General features: G+C 42.1%; 1 protein-coding gene across 2 annotated transcripts; it reads right to left on the bottom strand.

The window, feature by feature from the left end:
• Nucleotides 1–1,812: 1,812 nt before the first annotated feature.
• SEC61A1 (SEC61 translocon subunit alpha 1) lies at nucleotides 1,813–14,191 on the bottom strand. 2 transcript variants are annotated; one of them, XM_086470464.1, is made up of 12 exons: nucleotides 14,156–14,191; nucleotides 12,553–12,620; nucleotides 11,801–11,866; nucleotides 11,620–11,698; nucleotides 10,561–10,692; nucleotides 9,657–9,766; nucleotides 9,285–9,438; nucleotides 8,277–8,437; nucleotides 7,427–7,624; nucleotides 6,821–7,012; nucleotides 5,129–5,205; nucleotides 1,813–4,189 (listed from the first exon to the last, which is right to left on the bottom strand). In XM_086470464.1, exons 1-12 carry the CDS (start codon nucleotides 14,160–14,162, stop codon nucleotides 4,003–4,005), a joined length of 1,431 nt encoding a protein of 476 aa, XP_086326590.1. In that variant the 5' UTR covers nucleotides 14,163–14,191; the 3' UTR covers nucleotides 1,813–4,002. The 2 variants fall into 2 exon arrangements, with proteins under 2 accessions (XP_086326590.1, XP_086326591.1); XM_086470465.1 differs by lacking the exon at nucleotides 11,801–11,866.
• Between the last annotated feature and the right edge of the window lie 8,998 nt (nucleotides 14,192–23,189).

Below are 23,189 nucleotides of genomic sequence, written 5' to 3'. Positions count from 1 at the left end.
ACTGTCTCGGCCGAGGCTTAAATTCTGCAGCAATATTCAGCAGACTAAGCAGCTCTGCCCCTTGAAAAACATCACAAAACATAAATATTGTAAACTCTCTAAAAGGAGACGATCATTTGCAGCATTCCAGCTTAAAGCAACCTCAATCCCTGCCCCCGTTCGAGGGAATGTTAGCGGACCCTGTCCCCAACTTTTTTCACGGCACGACACCCGCCCGCGCGGCGGCCGCAGCACAAACCCGGCCCCGCGGCGGGAGCCCAGGCCGGGCCCGTCCCGCCGCCCCGCGCCGGGAGCCTCGAGCCGCGGCGTAACAGCGCCCCCAGGCGGGCACAGGCGCCCCCGCGCGGGGCAGCGCCCGCCCTGCGCGGGGTTTGGCGAGGCGGGGGCCGTGCCTCACGGAGCCGGAGCCCCCCGGCCGAGCGGGCGCTGCTCGAGCCCCGCACAGCTCCCGCGGCGGCGCCGCTGGCCCCGCTCCGGCCGTGCCTCGGGGGCGGTCCGGCCGTGCCGGGGCAGCGGGGGCCGGGGGGAGCCGCCCGCTGGGTCACACCGCGCCCGTGAGCCAACGGCCGCTCACAGAAACCCGCGGGAAGCTCCCCGGAGCCGCGGCACCGCTGAAGGCCACCTCAGGCTTATTATTGCTGGCTGCAAGAGGGAGCGATCAGGGACAGCAGCTACTCGGCCGCCCGCCTCCTCCTTCGGCGCAAGCGGGCTGAGAAATCCATCTCACAAACGACAGCCGGCTTACAGCGCAGGGACAGGGCTGTCCCCAGAAGTCATCAAGGGAGCAGAGCCATGGAACGTCTCCCGGAGTAAAGCAACCACCCTTAGAGCTGCAGCTAAAACGAATTTTTTTTAAAACAAAAAAAACCCAAACCCAACAACAAAACCTCCAAGGAATTAGGAAAAATTCCCTTTGTTTGCCATCTCAAAATTATACGGTTTTTAAGGCTTCCTGAATAATGGCAACAGGGCCAAAATCAAACACCCAGCACCTAAGTGCCACAGCACAGGCTTTCACACGAACTCTACAGCGCAGAAGAAAGGGCTGGGGAAATAATTTTGCACTTAAAATACTGCCAGCAGAAGGAGGATCTCAGACTTTGCCTTGGTGTTGGCATTTCACCTAGCTCTCTTGCAGGTAACTCATCACATCGGCAGTGACTCCAGTGACTTCTGTTATCCTATGTGTGATGACATAATATTCCTACAGCAACCACAGTTATTAATGCACTTCCCCGGGAGAAATAAAAACAGCAAGGTAAAAACCACGCTGTTGTTTAAAACTACTTCATACCTGACCAAAATCTTGGCTGAACTTCTTGCATCCAGTACCAGTATTTTAAATTTCTTCTGTTCAGGAGGACGGTAGAATTTTTCTTGACTCTAAGTTAAGTTTAAAAACTCAGAGGGCAAAACCATATTGGGAATATCATCAGTGTTGAGTTTTGGTGTTTCAATTAATATCCTGTTATCACTATCATGCTACAAAAAGATTGGTGCTGTTATTTCACATGGAATTACAGTTTTTGTTAAACTGATGCATCATTGCCTCAGTCTCCCACTATTTACTTGTGTGGGGCCTTTTGAATTGCAACTCTTCTGGAACAGGAAAGCCCAGAGGAATGGTTAAGGTTCTGTTATTTTGGCCACCTATTGCTGAGAGAAGACCTTGGAGCAAATAGTTTGTCTTCATTTTACACCGACACTCCCAACAGCAGTTTTGAGGGATCACTTTCACAGCCTCATACGCAGGCGACTTTACTGCACAAGCGTTAGAATTGTAACAGCATTCAAAGCAACAAAAGCCGAGCGTTAGCTCCAAAGATGTACTTTATTTCATTATAAAGCAGATTGTTTAGGCATTATTTCTTTTCGTGAACACCCACTGTCTGACCAGCAGGTCCTGCTTCGAGGACATAGCTGCTTGGTAATAGACAAAGATTCCACCACTAGACAACAAAGACACAGATGCACAGAACAAGTGCTGCTTAGACACTGAAGAGCCAACAGTCTAAACTGCAACCAGTTCAGACAGATGATATGACCAAAAGATACAATTACAGCTCCAGCCCAGCCAGAGCTGTGTGCCCAAAAGTGGAGTCCTTTTTATTTCCAAAACAAAATTTGTACCGGGGTTCCTAGAAAAACAAGAACAACAAAAAAAAATCCCCAAAGCAGAAGAACCACACCACGCTCCTTCCCTCTCCTTTTAAAGTCACTTTTTAACTGTTCCTTTTTTCACATCGCAATCGTGCTGTGACATACTAGTACTTTACGAAAGACAGAAAAATTACTGAACATGGTGTGAAGTTACAGTGAATGGCTGGTAGCGAGCATTCCACAGATACTCTATCCCAATACTTCTGCGCCTTTCCCAATTGTGATCCTCACCCCAGGAGTTCCACTGCCATGGATACGTGCATCCCATTCCAAACTTGCCAATTTCTCACACGTTTGGTATTTGAGCTCAGTGCCTTCATGAGGGCTTCCGGATGTCTTCTCTGCTCCTCGGGTACGTAACAGAGCCCACCTCTCCAAGCAGAAACAGTAGCTCATACTGTCAGCCCCACACGCAAAAATGCACACAAGGCGTGTCGGTGCAGTGCAGAGGAACATTCCAACGCTGTCACTCCTCATTCTGGTTTTCCTGTTGTCCGATACTGACTGAGGAAAAGTGTATTTACAAGACTTGTACACAAACATTTGCATTTGGTCCTAGGCACCTGATTAGTACTGACAGTCTAAATTAAAATGGAAAATTGAGTACCATTCTGGTCCATTAAAGCCTTTTACTGCAACTTCTCCAATTTGAAGGCATGATCTTCAAACAAAGGAGGAGTCCCAATACCTTCTGACAAAGTACCTTCCCGTGCACTGTTCAAGTCAACCAGATTACAGGATGGAAAAGCCTTCTACATAAGCAGCTTACAAGAGTTATCTGACAAGGGTCTCATATCTAGAGCTATAGAAACAGACAAGTAACATACATTCTTTGCACACTCCTTCCTGGTAACGAGACTCAAAATTCACTAGGCATGAGCGTTCAGATAACAGCCCGATTGCTACAAGACCAGAATTTTTTATCAATGAGAGAAACTTAGCTTTAGCAAAGAGCAGAAGCAGATTTGCATCTACGCAGCCATAACACCCCTTTCTTTCAGCCAGCATCAGAACTACAAGTACCACCACTATGGCCATGAAAACTAATCGGAAGGTTTGACAAAGCAGCCGGTACAACCAGGTTTCAAAGCTGCAACTCTTCGGCACAGACTCTGGTGGAATCTTGATTGACCTGACTTTTCTGCTTTGGGGGGAGAGGTGGTGGGAAAAGACACATTCCTGTCTTATACAGAAACTTGACAACAGTCTCAAGCCAATATTCAACATCTGACAAGGTCGAGCATAGTAATGACAAGACAAAACATTTGGAATTAGAGATACCATTCAGTAAAAAGAAACAATTGCCCTCCAAATCTGCCATACTGAAAAAACCCCAAACACAAAACTGAACATATTAAACACTGTTTGTGCTTACAACCATAATTATGGAACTTGAACATTAGAGGGAGAGATTTTTCTCCCCACTACTGCAAAGGAGCTGCAAAAAACAAGTTAAATGGAAAAAAATCCCTTCCAAACATTCATTTAACAAACATTTATTAAAACCTGTAAAGGCTTCAGGTATACTAAATTTGAAAGGGGCTAAAAAAAATTTCAAGAGTCATTGAGATAAATCCAATTCAAAAAGGTGATTCTTCTAACACATAATTAAAAAACAATTTCCTTAAAAAATTTTTTTTTTTGCAAGTTTTTCCTCATCAATTTATAAAATGCAAACAGTATGCTAGAAAAGTTTGAACATAAGGGAATGTGCTTTGGAAACATCATTACAATGTGTTCCAACAGAATGACAGCATCAAGTTTATGTTACTTCTTTTCACCTGACTGGCTATATTTTGAGAATGTTCCTCCCCTCTTTCCTGGGTCCATGAGAAGCTAGGTTTAGAAAAGAAGAGCTCCCATACTGCCAACTTCACTCTGTTCCTTTACAAAAATTTCAAAGTACTGATAAATGATAGTGACAGCGAGCAAAATTCCAGTTCCAGACCCAATTGCCCCAAGGAAGTCTGCCAACACAGAGAGGGCACCAATACAGAGACCACCAAATGCAGCAGCTGTAGGGATGTACCTGGAAAACACAAAATGAGAGCAGGAAGGTGCCATTAGAGTTTGCTCAGGATATTAACAGATAAGCCAGGCTTAGTGGTATACAGGAGCTATGGGAAGTATCTAAATCAGAGGCAGGGTTTTTTCCAGAAAACCAATCCCACTGAGAACAAAAAGAACACTATGGAGATAATCTAACCAGGTGGTTAAAAACACACAAATGAAACTACTGGAATGGAAAGAAGTCAGTAGCAGAGTACTCTCTTCTCTCATGAGTCTACAATCCAAGACAAGGAACGTGCAATAACGCCAGTATACTAAGTAAGGAAATAAAAAACCTCAACCTGACCGAGGGACAAAAACGCTAAGCTCAGAAGAGAAGGTATTACAGTCCACCACGCGGTTACGCAAAAAGACTAAGCTTATGGCTACGAGGTCTTCAAGTCATTTGCAGATGACAAATCTAAAGTGACAGTAACATTCCTGCAACGCGAAGGGTGCATAGGTCCTACCCGGCAATTAGAAAACCTAGAGAGACCAACACCTGCCTACCTCTGCACCTAGCAGATTTAAGTGACTACCTGCTTTAGAAGCAAGGTCTGCATGAAAACAGTACTTGAGGTGTAATAACACATTTAAAATTACAGTAAGAAAATCCTCGGGCATCAGTTTGAAGCAGTAAAGTACACTCAAGTGCTCGTTACTAGCTATCCTATAAAAAGTATAAAAATAAGAAAATGTAACAAGAAAATCCAGAATTTAAGACACATCCTCTGACTCTAAGGCAAGAATATGCTGTACTGTACAAGTCTTCCACTGATGAGACAATATTGTCTCATGCATGTAACATCAAAGCTGATGTTAAGTGTTCTAGGATCTAGAAAATCGAAGTCAAGGCAAAATTTGCCATGTGTTTCCCCATAATACTGTGCACAAACAGCCTGTGAGATGTGCAGCTCACCTGTTTAGTTCATGTACCATTGAAGTTTCTCTGTGCCCTCGCATCACCATTTGTTGTTCTTTCAATTGTTTGGCAACCTGTATTGAATCAAGGAACGGAGCAAGTTAAGTTCAGCCTCATTTGCCAAGGCCACAGAACTTAGTACGATGGGAAAATAGAAGCACAACATTTCAGTAAACCGTGGTGGGTTTGGGTTTTTTTGGTATTGTTTTGGTTTGGGGATTTTGTTTTTTATATTATTCAGAGTTTAAAATATCCAGTACTTTAACTTTAGATAGATTGCAGTCACAGGCACTTTTCCACACTTCCGATTACATGAAGCTTTTTGGATAATTCTAGTCCTATTGAGAAAATGAAAATCTGGAGGTCGGTGGGCTCTCATACACCTAATTCAATTCCTGTTTTACCACCTCCCCTTCTCCTGGCTAGGCTTTAGTAGATGTTAGCAAAACCACCCTGTGAAGTGTCCACTTCAGTTCCCACATTCGGCTGAGCTAACTACTTACTTGGGGGGCCATACTGGAAACTACATGACTTAGAAAGAATCCCTTCTTGGAACATTGTTCTTAAATCGGATTTCAGCAATCGTACAGGGTTACGATGGAACCCTGAAAACATTTTACTAACAACAGAGAACTGAAACTCCGGCAGTGGAACTTCTGAAGGTGCTTGTCTCTGAATCTAACGTACTGAGAAAACACACTTCAGATGATTAAGATACCAGTTTTCCACTACATACTGGACATTTAGGCAATGATTTATCAATTTTTATTTCGGACCTCACTTACATGAACTTAAAATAACTTTATTCAGCCTCAGGAAAGTATATTAAAGTGTTAAAAGCTGTATGTTCATTTATACTGAAATAAAAATCTGGCTATATATGGCTGTGAGTGCCTCCCTGCGTGCCTGACAACAAGCAGCTAGATGCAGTCCAAACCAAGAGAGCATGCACGCGGTCACAGTAACTGTGCAACTATTACACAGTTGTTAAAGAATGGATTAAACCATTCCATATGGCTGCCAAAACTTGATTTCCTACCCAAAACCACACAATACAAACATACCACGATGACAACTATTTTCCATCTTGTTTTCCAACTTCAATTTCAGAATTATATAGATGCTGAATATCAAATATCCTGTAGCAAATGGAAATCTTGAGAAGGTAGGCTCAGGTACATTAATGCACTGCACTATATTCTCTGTTATCAGCGCTCTCAAGTCAAAAATAAAAACCTCTTGTTAATCTTCCCCAGAAAGAAGTTAAGAGCTCTCTATGCCAGGCATGGGCTTTCGAGCTTTACCTCCCAAGTTCTTAAGGGGCAACAGCCTTGCACACGGTGCATCTGTCATTTGGCACTGGAAGAGTTTCTGCCTTTCCTGTTACCTTGCCTGCCCTCACACTGATCGGATGTTACATAGCAATGTTCAAAGTTTCCTAATGCCAATGAAAGCAACTATTTAAGTTTTGTTGTTGTTTTTGAAAAAACAGTGAAGGAAATGGGGAAAAAATAACCGCCATTCCGCCCTCATCCTCCCCACCTACAAAAAAAAGACATATTAGCTGTTTACACAAACAATAAATATTACCAGGATAACAGCCACTTGGGAAGAAAGTCAGTCTCATTCTTACAACAGCCCATCTGTTTTCAGCGTGTAACCTTACATAATTTATCATTTTAAACTTACATCTTTGGCAGAGGAGCCGGAGACTTCAATCCACGTCTTAGAGAAGAAAGCACAGGAGCCCAACATAAATACAATATAAACAACTGCATGTACAGGGTCTTCTAACACTGAAGAAAAGGACTCTGGAGGTGACAGATAATAACAAAGTCCACCAACTGGATAAGCACGAGCAGGGCCTCCAGATGATGTGTCCTAGAAGAAGGAAGCAAGCAGTCACCAACTTTCTCACTTGTTTCCCAGCTAAGCCTAGGTTTGTATCACCTTCCTGTCATTGTGTATCATTACCACTACAGCAGCACACAAAGATTCAACTTTACTATCACAAGCAGTTTCTAGAGTGGAAATGGAATACAACGAGGAACAGCAAAAAATACCTAGGACAGCAACGAACAGCCCAAGGTAAAAGGCAAACGGAGACTTACCATCCACACTCACCACAGCGGGCCTCATACTCTACCATTAATTTAAACAAATTACTCATTTAGGAATTTCAGTGTACATGACCACTTGCAGAAGCGTGCGTTAGTATTTAGAGACCATCCCCCGAACCATCCATTTTAACGGTGCTCTTACAAAGCTGTATGCAAGATTAGAAGGAATACTCACAGACCAAGTGCCCAGCAGGCTAACCAGTAAGTTGCCACTGAAGCGAGCAGAAAGCATCTGGGAGATGACGTACAAGTTTGACACCAAGGCAGACTGAAGAATAATGGGAATGTTGGAAGTATAGAACAACTTGATGGGGTAGGTGTTGTACTGGCCACGGTAGCGAGCGGATTTGATAGGAAGATCCACCCTGAAGCCCTGAAAAGTTTTCAAAAGAAAGTCCCCTGTTATATCTGGACATGAACCCAAACCATAGGTCACAAATTGCAAGTGCAAGGCCTTGACAGCAACAGAAAAAACCCCCTGCAGTCACTTTGTGCAAGTACACATACTCTACCCAGAGGGCTATCCCTGCAACACTTCTGCAAAGGGCCTAGAAGCCTGCAGTGTTGTTCAAACACACACGTACAAGAAGATATGAAAGACAAGGACAGAAGAAGCAATCTGAAGTTTCAAAAAAACCTGAACATAGTATCCAGAAAAAGAAACATTAAAACTTTCTATATTCTTCAGCAGTTTGCTGCAACAAACAGCAAGAGACACAGAGGCTTAAAGACTTCCAAGTATTTTCCAGCAAAACCAGTAGCATTTGGGTTAGGCAGTATTACATACACACATTCATCTGTTGGGTTTTTTTTCCAGAGACCAAAGTAGGTCTCAAGTCCTTTGCACAGCTACAGTAAGGGTGGAAACTGATTAAGATAAGCTAGTGAATATCCAGCTGTTGCAGGTACAAAACTGAGGCTTCTGAAGGCACTAGAGAGTGAAAATACAATTTCCTGTAGAAGGAAGCAGTTTACAGATCTACTTCCATACAAACAGTTTTACAGTCATCTTTATTCCAACTGACCTGGAAATAAATTACAATAGCAAAGACAAAGATGGTGGCAATCAGATTCATAAGGTTGGGGAGATTCTGACGGTAAAAGGCCTCACGAAGAGCTCTGACTTTGTCTGTACGAGTAGCCAGAAGATGGAACAGAGCAATGATGGCTCCCTCAAATTCCATGCCTTGGAAAGAAAAAAAACAAGTTAGGTGTGCTGTGATTATTTCCAAATTTCAGTGCTTTGCCCTGTTAGGTGTACTTTTGAACTAGAGGATTCAGAATTGGATTTCTCCAAGTCTTTTTGTACGTTCAGCATGCTCTCAGACTTTTCCCACTGTCACCCTTCATATCAGCTATGTTATTGCCAAGATTTTTTTTTTTTAATTCCCCTGTAGTGTCCTAGAAATTACATCATAATCCAACAATCAAATGGCATAACTTTATTGGTCTCTAGAAACACTGACATTCACTAACTTCTTTCCCCCTTTCCTTCTCCTCACCAAATTAAAAAAAAAAAAAAACATTACATGAGGGAGGCAGCATGGCAGCAGGCTTTCTAGTATCATTCATGGCAAGACACTAGTTACTGTTTGTACGACAGCAAATGTCACAACCTCATTTATGTTTTCTATTATACAGCACCAAACAAGATCACGTCCTGTCAGGTTTGGACAATAAGGTCTTTGGGGCAAAGAGTAAGAAATGCAGGAGCAGAAAGGATCAGATACTTGTCACTAAGTTGGGCAGCAACTGTAATACAATGACAGTCTACCATTATTGAGTTTTAATGGAAACACTGTAAGAAATTCAAGTTCAGGAAATATTTTGTGAGATACTACAAAGTTAAAAAGAAATGTCTTTGTACTTGCACCCTGCATCAGAGCGCTTACTGTATTAACAAGATTCACTACATGGCAACCACACAGCTAAGATGCTAATAACAGCATTTGCCATTAAGTTAACATACTGCAACACGGATTTTGTCTTTCGGTACAAAATTTTGCATAAGAAAATGGACTATGCCATATTACCTCGTCCTGTGTTCACCGTGGTGGGGCTGAATGCTTTCCACACAATAGTCTCACAGATATTGGTAGCAATGAAGAGAGAGATGCCAGAACCGAGACCATAACCCTTCTGTAGCAGCTCATCCAAGAGCAGAACTATTAATCCAGCAACAAAAAGCTACAGCAAAAAAAGAAATACAGCATTAGACCCATTTCTTTTTTTGATTTTTGTTAAAAAAAATACCTTGTATTAACAGATATGGGAAGACTACATATATGCGTATGAGCAAGCCAGCACACTTTGACCTTTTTTCTGTGCCTGAGGGACAGGCAGCCCATAAACCTGGTTTCTTGACCCCTTCCAAGGCAGAGTTAGTAGAGAGGACTAGAAATTACCTGAATTGTGATAAGCAAGCAGATACCAGCACCCATTTCAGATGGGTCTCCATACATTCCAGTCATTACATAGACAATAGACTGCCCGATGGTAATGATCATTCCAAATACTGTAGAATAAAAAGGAAAAAAGTATCTATTTGTTCTGGAGATTCATGTCAGTAGGCAATTAGAGAAATATAAACCACTTCTTTGTAGAGAAGTTGGGAAGGAACACGTAAATCAGGACATTTAAATTCAAGGGCAAGTTAAGTTTGTTGTCTGAAGCCTGGCACTGAACATACGAGCACACACAGACACTGCCGAAACAAACACACTTAGAAGCAAGTCAGTTTGGTTACCCAAGACTGCTTTAGTTACTGAAAACTCCAAGGGTGTTACGGTATTACTCTTGCAATTTATGTTTCTTTTTTCCAGTAAACAGATCAGTAAGTAGTGTGGTACAGCACCAAACAGCTAAAGAATACTCTAATTTTTCTAGAAAGTCATTTACCAACTGAGCACAGAGATCTCTTATCAACGAGAAAGAACTATGCTTGAAACTGGAAGGTAAAAACAACTACAACACACACCTTAATCAACATTAACTTTTTTAGGTTAACAGTGACCAACACAGTCCCCACAGTCTATATATTGCTCAGTTCATCTGCTGAGATTACAGCAGCAATGCCAATTGCAGAGATACTTTTCCTTTCCAAACCTTTCCGAAGCTTAACAGCTAACAAGCCAGAGCAGTTAGTAAAAGACTGATGAAATACAGAAATCTGCAGCACAACACGAACACAAGAGCGTGACAGAAACCCATATATCTGACTCCAATATCCATCACACGGTAAGTTCACACTTGCTGTTGTTCAGGTTAGACACTCCAAAACATCAGCCTTCAGTATCAGCTGTTACTCACATTTCTGTGCTCCATTGAAGAGAGCTCTGTCCTTTGGGGTGTCACCAACTTCAATTATCTTAGCACCTGCCAACAGCTGCATGATGAGCCCAGAAGTGACAATAGGTGAAATGCCCAGCTCCATCAACGTACCTGCCAGACGCAGAAAGAACAATGGAAGAGAATAACGGGGTGTACCACACACAGGCACCTTTGAAGTTCAGTTTGTTTTTTCCACCCTTTACATCGTGATGGAGAAGATACAAAGCTCCAAATCTCCATAAAGGTAAAAGGTTTCAATGACAACAGAGGCTTGTGGGAAGTCAGTCTGATAAGCAATACAGTACTCCTCTACCTTAACAAACTATGCTCGCCGAAAGAGACTCTTGCTGTCGGGAACAGATTTACTCTGCATAAAACAAGGTAGGGGCTTCCTTTCGGCCTTTGACAGTCAGTCACTTTATTATTCATAATTTTAAACAGGAAAACACAGACTTTAAGGGCTGCACCAAGTTGTGTGCATGCATATGTGCACATCTCATTATATCAACTGACAGTCAGCCCAAACGATATATAAAGATAAAGCAAATTCAGGAAACCATCACCATTCTTAATCCCCATCTGCACTACAAAGCCTCCACAAGAAACTGAAATTTTTTAAAACTACCATGAATTTTAATCCTCTGCGATACAGACTCAAAGACGTCACCCAGAAAACACCACCACACGTATAACAGGGTTTGAAACACAAATCAACAAGCTTGAAATACATACAGAAGACTGCAACCGCAGCAATGCAGCTAATTAGGAACTGTCTCCTCCCTAACCCTTTTCCCTCCAAAATGCTCCTTGATTTCTGCACATACAATAGATTGCACGCAGCCAACCATAAAATTTTGTCCACAAAGTTGTGCCTCTCCCAATGCCACACTGGCTTATGATTTTACATAACATAAAAAACAACTTTTTGCTCTCTACTTCAGTTTTTATCTTTATTAAAACGAAGTGCAACGTAAGAATGAGTACAAACCCGTTTTGATTCAAGCTAAAAAAAATGCCCTCCTGAAAGACTGACCATACCTCTATTTGATGCCAAAATCACTCTCATCCAGTAGAAAGGATCTGCCGAGTCTGATGACATGATGCCAAACAAGGGAATCTGCATTTCCAACCAACAGAGGGAAACAGGATTAAATTAGAGACTTTGTAGCACCATTTAAACATTTCAGCTCTTCTTTAAAAACAAGAGAAAGAAACATACCTGACAACATACTAAGAAGATGAAGAGTGTGATAGCTGTCCATAGTACCTTTTCCTTAAACTGAATCTAAATGGAAAAAAAAAAAAGAACAAAACCAAACCCCACAACCAAATATGATAAAGTTGTCAAGGTAACAAGATCTAGTCAATCAGGCAAACTTTCATAGTAGCTAAAGCATACTTGATTTTCTTGTGAAGGGACAAAGCACAGGATATCCTAAAGAAAATAACTCACTGTTCATCCCTTTTATACTATATAAGGACAAGGGAGATGACAAAGCTTTATTGAAACGTTAATCCAAATAAATAAGCTTACACCAATGGAAGGTAATTTAGTACTTCCACAGAAATGATGCTTACATTTTCATAAGAAAGAGTTTCTGGTGAGGAAAAAAGAAAATAATACAGAGAAGCTTATCTTAACAAATAACCTCAGATTAGAATTTAAGAAGCAAAGACTTCCAAGTTGCTATTTTAAAGTACTCTAGTTTACACTCCAATAGGTACTGCTTTCAACATCTCACCGCCTACTGATACAGCAAAACCATATCTGCACAATTGCATTTACCACCAAATATGTTCTTGTACAACCATATCTACAGCACAGGTCGCGCTAGATAAGCACTCTGCTAGAAAAAACCGTGCCTAAAACTGTCATTCTCCCTACAGGAAAAAACCCCACCCAAATCCCACAAATGCAAACACTTAATAATATACAAGTACAAGCCCATGAAGAAAATTTTATTAACTTACCTTCCGTTCTGGCTTTTGGATTTCAGGCAAGATAACACAGAAGGGCTTGATTACTTCAAGAAATTTTACTGTATGGAAATTAGTTAAAAGACAAAGTGAACACACAGATACGAACAACTTTGGCAAAAGCTCAGGTAAAATTAAATTTGAACATGTACTTTATATACTAAAAATTCCAGTTAAGGACAAAAGTCTGTTGTTTGGTTTTAAAAAAAAAAATAATTCTTCTCTGTTCTAAATATACAGAGATTCAGCTGGTACAGTATAAGTACAGTACGGACTAGAAACAGAAAGAAAAACGTTAGGAGTTTTCCCATTTTCCTGAGTAGGCTGACAGCACAAAAAACCCCTTGCCATTGTTTTGCATGAGTTTATCAATAACCTTGAACTTTTATTTCATACCAGCTTCTCCCCTAGCCTGATATTTGAGAAATACAATACCCAAGACAGTTTTAAGTCAGGAGTTACTTTTAGGCCATACAGCTTAAGAGTTCCTACACACTGTTCATAAGCAACCACTCAAGTTACTTTACAGAACGCCTCACGCAATGTCCTCCTAGTCAAAAGGACATATCCTTAGATCAGAAAAGTCTCAGTCTTCAAATAAGCATTCAAAAGAAGAGGGTATCTGCAAACTCAAAAGTTCTCCTATGAGCAGAGAGCTCTGACTTTGAAGAGTTAATACTAAACTTCTTAAGATAAATCTAAGCCTGCAGACTTGGACTGATTTGAAATTAAAAGCACATGACAACGCAAAAGAACTGAAACTATCGGTGGCTTTCCACTTCTTTGTGGAAGGCTGCAACTTCAGTGGCAATTTTGTAACATTTTAAGACCAGCCCATAAAAATTATTTACTTAATTTCAAACGATTAATTGCCTGAAAAGTTACACTGGATCGTGCTTTTAAACTTAAAGCAAATTGTGATCCTGTCCTACATCTACAATAATATACGAATTGACTAACACACTTTTCAAGCAGCTCTTGCTCGAGGCAGCACTCTCAGACTACTTCTAGACTGCAGACCGTTGTTTAGTTTACTCTGACCATGTCATTGAAAGCGTTATGACCAACCACCACCTTGACAGCCCGTCTGTCCGTGCCTCGGTACCGCACCAGGCACACTCGAGCCTGGGTTGGCCGGGCGTGAGAAGGCGGAGCGGCCCGGTCACCAGGTATCACGGAGCAAGCTCCCTTCCCAGGAAGGCCTGCCATGACCAGAAAATGGGTCTTTCACCGCGAGAAGGGGAAAAAAAAAAAAAAATCCAGCGAGAGCCTCTAAACCAGAGGGAGGGAAACCCGCGCAGGGCTAGCCACGGAGGGAGGGCCGCCGCCAGCGGGCAGCCCCGAGGGCCGCGGGCCCAGAGTGGGGGCCCGCGGCCTCGGGACGGGCGAGGGCAGAGCGGCGGCCCCTCAGAGGGGCTCCCCGCCGCCCGGAGGGGAGCGGGGTGAACGGGCCGCCGCGCCGCCCCTGAGGAGGCCCCGTCCCAAGGCGGCTGTGAAAGGGGAGCCGACGGCCGAGCCGCGGTCCCTTGGCCGTCACGCAGCCCGCGGAGACCCCAGCCCCCTTCCCTCCCGCCCGGCCGAGGGCCCCGGCACTCACTGCCCATGGCGGCCGCCGGACGGGAGCACGGAGCGAGCGGCGGCGGCTGCCTCGGAGAGACACGTCAGGGATTGAGCCCGGCCGCCCCCTTCCGCTTCCTGCCACGCGCCGCGCTCGCCGGGCGCCGCCGCCTCTACCGCGCAGGCGCCGTCTCCCGAGAAGTCCCCCAGCAACTTCCGTCCTCCGCGACCGCGACGGCAGAGCGCCTACAACTCCCGTCACGCACTGCTGTCAGAGGGAACAGCACCCTGCGGGGAGGGCACCTGATGCTTATTGGCTTCCCGCGGGTCCATGCAACCAATCAGATGACGAGGCGGCGCGCGGCTTGCTGGGAGTTGTAGTCTTTGTTCCCCTAGCCGCCATCTTACTGCGGTGTAGGACTGGCACCTGGGAAGGGTCGTGGAGAGGTGTTGAGGTCCTAGGTTATTCTGAGGAACCCATGTTTTAGCTACCAGAAATCGTCACATTGGTTTAAGAGATTTTGACAGATAAATACAGAAGTAAACAAAACTTATTTTCTGCTTTTGCTTTTTTATGGTGGAATGTTCTAGGCCCTTCACTACCTTGGAAAATTTCCTGCACCCCCACCACCCCCATCACCCACCCCCCCCAAAAAGGCAGCCGGTGGTGTCACATAGTCACTGCATGCCTGAGGCTGCGTTTAACACACCCAGACTGAGCTGGGATTCCAACAAAATATGAAATATTGATGAAAATGTGAAACGTTGTGCTGTGTGTTGAAGTCATGGTACATCAACATGTTACTGTGTCACCCAGAAGCACCACCAAGTGCTCATGTTAACTTATTGCTGAAGGTGTTTCTTTCTGAGAGTCACATAATGTCCTATGTGGTTTCCAGGCCTTTATAGAGTGAGTTATCACCAGTCTGAAAACCAAAGGTAAACAGAAGTTAGAGGAAAGAGAAAAGCAAATAGAGGCGTTAATACAAAGCAATTAGAATCAGCATATAGGCTCTGTGAGACCCATAATGGTTTCCACAAACCTCCTTGTTATTTTCTAGGTACTTAGGTACCTAGGTATAGCTTTGTTTGATTATTTGATCCCTACTTTTCTGAGACTAACTTTAAAAGACTAGTTCTAATTCCCTTTTCCTGGTTTTCTTCTTCTTCTTCTTCTTCTTTAAGTGGTGGACAGTACACTTGCCCTTCTCCAAGCTTCTGAAACCATGCATCTCCTCTAAGAGTTATTGAAGACATCTATCAATGGGTCTGAGAATGTTTTAGTCCTTGTCCAGAGCATCTTATTTCAAAACATCCAGTTTATCAAAACTGGTTTTAACCTACCCATTTCTAACTAGAGATAAAGCACCTGCTTTCCGACTGACATACTGTCTTGTAGAGATGATTTGATAAGATTGCTTTGACTTACTAACACAGGCACTGTGCCTGGTTTACCAGAGCTGGCAGGTGGAAAAGGAAGAACTAGCAGTGGTTTTGTGGAAGTCTGGGCAAGGAAGCAACATCAGTGATGCCAGAATTTGCTGAATTTATTAAAGCAAGGCAAACTGTTTTGAGAGGTGCTGATAACATCACTATGCCAGATCACTGCTATGTTAGAAAGGATAACATGGCTTTATGCTTATCTAAATGTCTCATCTGCTGTTAGCCCTTTAGAAGTTAGGTATCCTGGTAGTTGTCTGGAGTCTCTGTGGTCAGTGGCCATACAAGCGGACACCTCTGGAGAAGTACTCACTCTACCTGTCTTACACATCTGTTTTCAGATCAGGTGAATCATCCTGCAGAGGTATCTATCTCTGTTGATTATAGAGGGAACTGAGGTGACCACTTCAGACTAGATACCTGTATTTTAGACGTCTGATGTTAGAAGAGATGAATTCCACCCATGAAGACTAAAGGTATCTTCTTAAATGTTATCTCTGAATCAACCTTGAGCATTTTTGAGAGTCTGAGGGGAAGCTTGTCAATCTACTGTTCCTAATGTAATTACTCTTTTGACAAATAAATAATGTCAATCTTCTAGGGTCTCAGTCTATTTCCCCTCCACAGTGATAAGTCTATCCTTAACAATTGGCTTTGTAGGATACAGTCATATGTGCTTTTTTGTGCTAGTAGCCTTTATCTGTGTCATAAGAATAGGTAAAAATATTTAATATACTGTTATTCTTTGCGTGACCCACCTGTCAGACTTCTTGGGTTCCTGATGTTTTTAAAAATAATTTTAGACAATATGATAATTTGTTTTCCTACTCTAAAAAACTCAGACACGGAAGCTGAAAACTCATTAATTTTTGCTTACATCTCTATTTTGTCCACTCTGGGTCTGAACAACTTCATATTTGGGGCGAAGAGGGTACAGTCCTGCACATGAAATTTGCTACTGAAGTTCAATTCTAGGTAGAAAAATGGTTGACAAAAGCTAGCTTTCTTAGGACCTTACAGTGAAAAGCCTGTTACCTGTTTTGCCAACTGAAGTAAAAAAGCATAGAGAGGAGCCAAGTTCAGCTCCTTTGTGTAATCAGCTGTTACTCTGCAGAACACAAGAGCAAAAGAAACTGAAGAGACAGTTATTGGGGACTTATTACAGTAAAGCCATGTGAGACACCGGGTCAGATTTTGGCCTGAAGTAACTCCCTGACTTTGACGGTTTTATCTCGGGGAACTGTTTTTGCAGCCAATTGCAGACTCCAAAAAAGGAGTGTGATACACTAGGGCTGATTTTTACGCTGTGTTTGGGAGGCACCTACTACTGCAAGAGGACTGAGTTTAGAGCGTTGCCAGCCAGTACAACTGGAATGATGATGAGGAGGAGGAGGATAGCATGTAATTAATAAACTGCTCTTTAGAGAACAGCAACATCTAGAAGCAGATGTAGATTTTAAACAGCTTGTTCTTTTCATGTCTTGCTATTCTTCTTTGAACCAAATCAGTCCCTCTTATATAACCAAGCTAATCCTGCTTCGGAAATAGTGTAATTTAGGACCATTAAAAACATTAATATTCACTTACCAGCTCTCAAGTTTGTTAGCCAATGTGTTCCACTGTTTCACATAGTGCAAATCTTCAGCATTTACTGCAAAATTATATATCTCAATATACCTCTATTGCATTACTACAAAGGTGACATTTAATGACTGCTTTTGAAATCAGGCTTCACTCTGTGGCAACTGACTACAGACACTGGACCCAATCGTGCTGAATTGTACCCTGACGCAAACAACAAAGACTTCATGATTGCTTTAATAGCCAGAGGTAAAAGGCAGAAAATAGGGACAGAGAGCAGGAATGGGGAGAGAAGCATAGATTAATTTTTCGCTGCCTCCAAATGTTTCCTTTTAGTTCTAGTGGCTTTGCTCACAGAAACTGGCTACAATCTCTATTTGAAGAGATCACTTGTTCCACATCTGTGACATGCTCACACTCTGTTCTCACACCAGTACATTTTATCAATGTGTCAAAGCTTGCATGTTGCATTGAATAAAGGCGCTTTTTTTTTTTTTTTTCCCCCAAGGAGGATAAAGGAGATGCTCTAGGTGTTGTTACAGCAGGTCTCATAGCATCTGTGGGCTGGGATCACTAAAGGGCATTGCAAATCTGTTCGTTTGTACAAGTGTATATGTATACACATGCACTCGAACGTTCATCTTACACAATAGGGCTACTTAATATTTGTAGCGTTGGCCTGCAAGAGTGGTCCTGTGATAGCAATAGCCCTTTGTGCACTGGGTCTGTTTAACAGCAGCATTCGTATGCAGTCTGTGATTTCTGATGTACAAACCCTGCCAGTAGTAGTCTGTCTAACCACAAGGTGGAAGAACTGCTTTACTTATGATGCCATCTCGGCTTGCGTGAAACCTACACAACTGTGTAGGCAAGGTTTATTACTATCGTTTTTTAATTATTATAGTGCATCAATGCCCAAGGGTCCCATTCAGGACCAGAAGTCCTTGTGTCAAGTGTAACAGAGGTGTCCACAGTCCTGCAAGGAGCTTCTGCAGATAGATCCCAGAGCCCCACACAGTGCTCAGGTCTGTGATACCTCAGATCACAATGATCTCTTTCCTTGCATAGCATAGCTATACTGTTAGAGATCCCTTCACCTCAGGGAGGCTCCCCGAAGAGATCAGCGCAGGGGGACCTCTGTGCAATCATGTTTGGATGTAGCAGCTGTAGCTCCAGTGCTCTGACAGAGTGTTCCAGGAAGCAACCCCAACCCTGACATGCTTAACCTCCCCTTTGCCTGTCACCCCCATGCTGTCTCTCAGGCTGTTTGACAGTGGCTTGTCAGATGTCCTTACCAATTTGTCTACCCAGGTAGATGGGCTCTAGAGGTGGTAGCATGCGTGAAACCATTCAGGTCACAAGCAGAAGCTCAGGGTCTGAATGGCCGGTGAACATGGACGTAAGGATGACCTTCAGGGAACCCTGAGTAGACAACATTTCTAAAATTGTTTACTATGCTGCTAACCTTAACTGCTAGCTCCTTTAAGGCCAACAGCCAAACTCCATTGACTTCAACAGAGCTGGAGTTTCCCTTGTAGTCTGTACTCAGGAGGTAATCTCCCAGCTTGCCTGAGAAACCTGAAGCAGTATGTCAAAAGGCAGACAGGAATCTTCTGTAGTGCAGAGATGTTGAGAGTCACATTTCTAGTTGAAGAATCATGGAATAACATTTTCTTACATAGATTTGAACTTTATTACACTGCAATGAGGGGTACAGGGCAAGGGGAGATGCTGTGTGAAAAGGTCCTTCTAATTGAAACAAAGAAATGAGTGAATTAATTTTTTCTAGCCAATCAAATCCTCTGATTCCTTAACAGAAGGGGCTTTAAGAATGTAAATTCCTTCTAGCCTAGCTCATTTCCAATTGAAGAAATGCATTCTAAAAGATGAAACCTACAATTCCTTAAAGGCATGAAATTCATCTCTCCTAAGTCCAGATGGGTAAGAAATGCAAAATTTTATCCTATCCTGAAGATCATAGAGTGTTTCATAACTGGGTATTTGCAAAAAATTTCCAATTTAGATATCTAAAATGAGATATCCAAACCACTGATTAAATAGAAATGCCCTGGATACATCAAAAGAAGTAAGCTTAGCTTGCCCACCAGGCATAAGTCCAATATTGCAATGCACAAAAGTATTTCCAACATCATTTTCAGGACATGAGAGGTTAACTGAATGTCTTTGTACTGCTTTGCATGAAATGTTTTGAATCCTGAACTCCTGTTATGACTCACGCTCCTGTTTCTCCAATTTATTCACTCAGGCACTCCTAGAACATCACTTTATGCTTTGCATTTATGGCAATACTTAATAAGGTATCTAAAATACCTTATAATACTCTACCTTTAATCAGCTGTGCTCTTAGCTGGCAGTATTGCAGCAGTATTTTCTCAATAACTAGGATACTGATTTCTGGCTCTGGTAAGACAGACCTTCTATATAACACACACTCGTGTAACACAAAGAGCCAGTGGCTAAACCCTGGTCTTGTCAAAGAACAGCAAAACTTCAATAGGACGAGCATTTCATCCTCTATCTTCAAGCGAAGCCTCAATAGCTCAAATAGAAACAAAACATAACGTAGTTTTGCAATGAGAGCAGTGCTGTTGATTCAGAAAAAGCTCTGTAATAAAGCTACCTTCTGTTTGCTAAAATGTGCCACGAGGGGGACAAATTATGGTAAAATTACGCAGATCAGCAAACAAGGTCAGGCAGATACTTACTACTGTCAGTACATGCAATATGGGGAGCTGAAACATACGCAAGAAGAATGAAGAGGTTTTACATGCTTCCCCGAGGGATGCAATGTTGGCTACTGCGGGCCACGGAAGTCCAGACTAGATTGGTAACGGCTGGTTCTCAACTGGCAGCCTACAAATTATACCAGTTCAATGTGAACCAACAGGTGAATATTTCAGCAAGACTGAAAGGCCCACAGCTAATGCAAGATTAAAGTCTCTTTTTAACATCTAAATGCTTCCCATGTGTTCTCTTCCTGCCTTTTTGAAGGTTTTTGAAGTCTGCCACCACTTTTTTATGTAACACCGCCCCCCTCCCCCACCCCTCCCCAAATGGTTGTTTTTCATGCCCTACTTGTTTTACTGTGGCTTATCTAACTGGATTCTGTAAAAAATTATAATAGAGCTAGTTGACTAACCCAAACACGTTCATATTTCTAGGGATTAAGAACTAGCTTTTGCTTATATGATCAAACTATTGACCCGGAACCATTGTTTAGAGAAAAAAAACCCACAGTGTTTGAAACAGTAAGGAAAAAAGTGCTTGTCTTGGAAATATTGATGCCAATTTCCCCTAAGTGCCTATAGTCTAGTAACCAGATACACATAGTCCTGATAATGGACTCATTTGCATTAAGATTACTGGCAGCTTGATTGTGACAGTTGCCGTGTGGAAGCTGGCCAGAACTAGAAATCATCGCCATTAACCTTCTGAGAGAGCCTTTACACCTTTGCAGAGTCAGCTTTTGGCACAGAGCATTAATTTCATCTAGAACTTTATAAGGCCTTAGCAAAAATACCTTTCATACTAAAACCACATTGGACCTCTATTTGGGAATGGAAAAGCACCAATGAGGAGGCTGTCTGGTTTTCAAGTCATCAAATCTTAAATGACACTGGATCCCTTAAGTCCAGCTGCAATGTTCTGACAGTAGTCCAAAAAATAACAACATGGACATCGAACTTCTGCATCTGCATGGGCTGTTGTTTTTCAAATCAATGTTTGGATATTAAATTTGAATAACCTCATGCACGTGATGGCATGGGGTTACACTCTTCTTTTGTCCATGGATGGGTACTGTTGTGGTGCACACAAAGTGGGGGCTGAGCTTTGCTTGTAATTGCTAACTTTTTCATGCAAACGGAACATGTAATACATTAATGTTTTTGCATGCAGTAATGCTGTACATGTAAAATTACGCTTTTGAACCTAGAATAGAACCAAATTATGTTTATTTTATGGGTATTTGCAGCTTGCTGAATAATTCTTTGGGTCTTTCGCTTTTTATCTCTTGACAACATCCACTTTTAAATCCAAACTGTTTGTATATTACCTTTTGAACTATTGTCTTTCTCTTTTTTGGAATTCTGAGGAGCAGCAGAAATGCATCAACTAAATTCTCTTCCTGGCTTTAAAACCAAAGCTGAAACCTGCGCTGTTGTGTTTGGTATACGGTGAATGAGCTTTGATTTGATTTTTATTGTATTTCATTCAAACTTTATTATAAAACATCTCCCAGGGACACTTGCATGAGAAACACTTTGCAAGTAAAAACAGCATTTTATTTCCAGTCTTCCATTTTTAAAGGTTATTATAACATTATTTATCATGCTTGCTTATCTCTGTAATGTACTGCTGTATGGCAGACAGCTGCAGATGTTAGGCAATAGAGCTAGATGTCTCTGTAGGTTTTTCTAATGAGTTTTCTTTTCCCATACTACAAAAGGATTTCACTGTGTCATTAACCCAGTGACCAGCACTTCTGCAGTCTGACTGTGGGCAGTCCCCAGGCAACTATATTTCCGCTGTTCTTTGACTCCAGTTTTGTCTCAACTGTTTTATTGACATGAAATTTGGTAGATTTTTTAACAAACGCCCCTCAAAAACCTACTATAATTTAAATAGAGCAGTTGATATTTGTGAATGGTTCAACAGTGGGTTTTATGTTATGACTTCTATACTGTTATTTCCAGTAGCTGGTTCCTTCTCTAGAATTGATCCACTGCTATTTTTCAGTGGAACAACAGTGACTTTCAGCAGCTGGGTAATTTCAGGTTTGTATTTAGGTTGGGCATACAAAGTGTTTTCTTTGTAACTCTCCTTCTAACAATTGCAGTTTAAATCGAAACTAGATATAAATTACTAACGACGTATTCTTTTTAATTGACTTTTGATTACTGTTTATCTTTTGATCCCAGAAAAGGCTTTTGTAAATGCTAACGGGATGACAGGCTTGGTTTGATCCTGCTCCTGTTACAATCATTGGCCGAAAATCCTGCTGGGTCACATCCTCTGAGTGCATCTCATCCCTGTGGATCTCCTAATGCACTTTATAAAATGTATCCAGTAAATTCAATAACAATAGAAATATGATTAAATACACAGTGCTCAGATGGTTCCAAAAAAAACCAAGCTACAGCTTCACTTTCAATTTTTGCTTATAAGGATTTACTTTCCTTATAAAAGTAACCCATATAAGTCTCTGTCAACATTTACCTAGTTCAGATAGGAAAATAACACTGTAACTACAAGCTGATCTGTGCAATATCATAGTAGTACAAGCACATTAAAGTCCTCCTTAAATGCAGTTGAGCAGGACCCTGCCCAGCTGGGAAGAGCAAGAGAATAGTTAACACGCCTGAGTTTTATAGACCTGCCAAATGGCTTAGCAGTCTTTACTGAACATTCCTGTTACAGCGGCTTGCCTGAAATAAGAAACAAAGAAATCAGATTAAATATTGAGCTGCTTAGGACAGCAGCATTAGTACAGCAAATTTCCTGGCAAGATAGCTGTTATATTGTGCATCAGATGACTGCTCCATGCTGCAACACTGAGCAGGGGTGGATTCTTAATCCATTTTGAAAAGTACTTAATGAAAACCTTTAGGAAGGTTTTATCAGCTACGGATACTGGAAAGAGGGTGAACTTCCTATCCTGTGGTTTTGTTCATATACTATTTGGCATCTTTGTATAAGGGCATGAGAAGCCATCCAGCAATAAGCTAGTAATGCGTGAGTCATGACAAGGCTTTGCAGCAATTATCAATCTTTGTATAGTCTTTGACTATTTGTCCCCTCAAAGCCCTCCGAAGCGCAGGCTTTACGGTGGGCTAGCTTCAGAGCTGAGGTGAATGCTGGTGCATTAAGGCACAGATTGATGAGTGAATTTTCAAGTGGCAGTGCTGGCACAAGCAGCTGCCATACCACACACCCATTAGCGGACACTTGTTCCTGTCTCTATGCCTCTCTCTTTGCTGTGCCAGTATAGGCAATTTTATAGCTTCATGCCAACATGGCCTATGAAAGGATCT

The sequence above is a fragment of the Leptosomus discolor genome, chromosome 9 (genome assembly GCF_034619465.1).
Source record: "Leptosomus discolor isolate bLepDis1 chromosome 9, bLepDis1.hap2, whole genome shotgun sequence".
In the NCBI taxonomy this organism is placed as follows: Eukaryota; Metazoa; Chordata; class Aves; order Leptosomiformes; family Leptosomidae; genus Leptosomus; species Leptosomus discolor.
Note: the sequence above shows the minus strand (reverse complement) of the source record. Positions and strands in the feature narration are given on the sequence as shown.

Excerpts from the sequence above, each read along its gene's own strand:
- SEC61A1 (XM_086470464.1), bottom strand. Across the intron at positions 9,767-10,560 it reads CTTCAATGGAGCACAGAAAT|TATTTGGAATGATCATTACC; the intron begins GTGAGTAACAGC and ends TTTATTCTACAG. Across the intron at positions 7,013-7,426 it reads GCCTGCTGGGCACTTGGTCT|GACACATCATCTGGAGGCCC; the intron begins GTGAGTATTCCT and ends TCCTTCTTCTAG.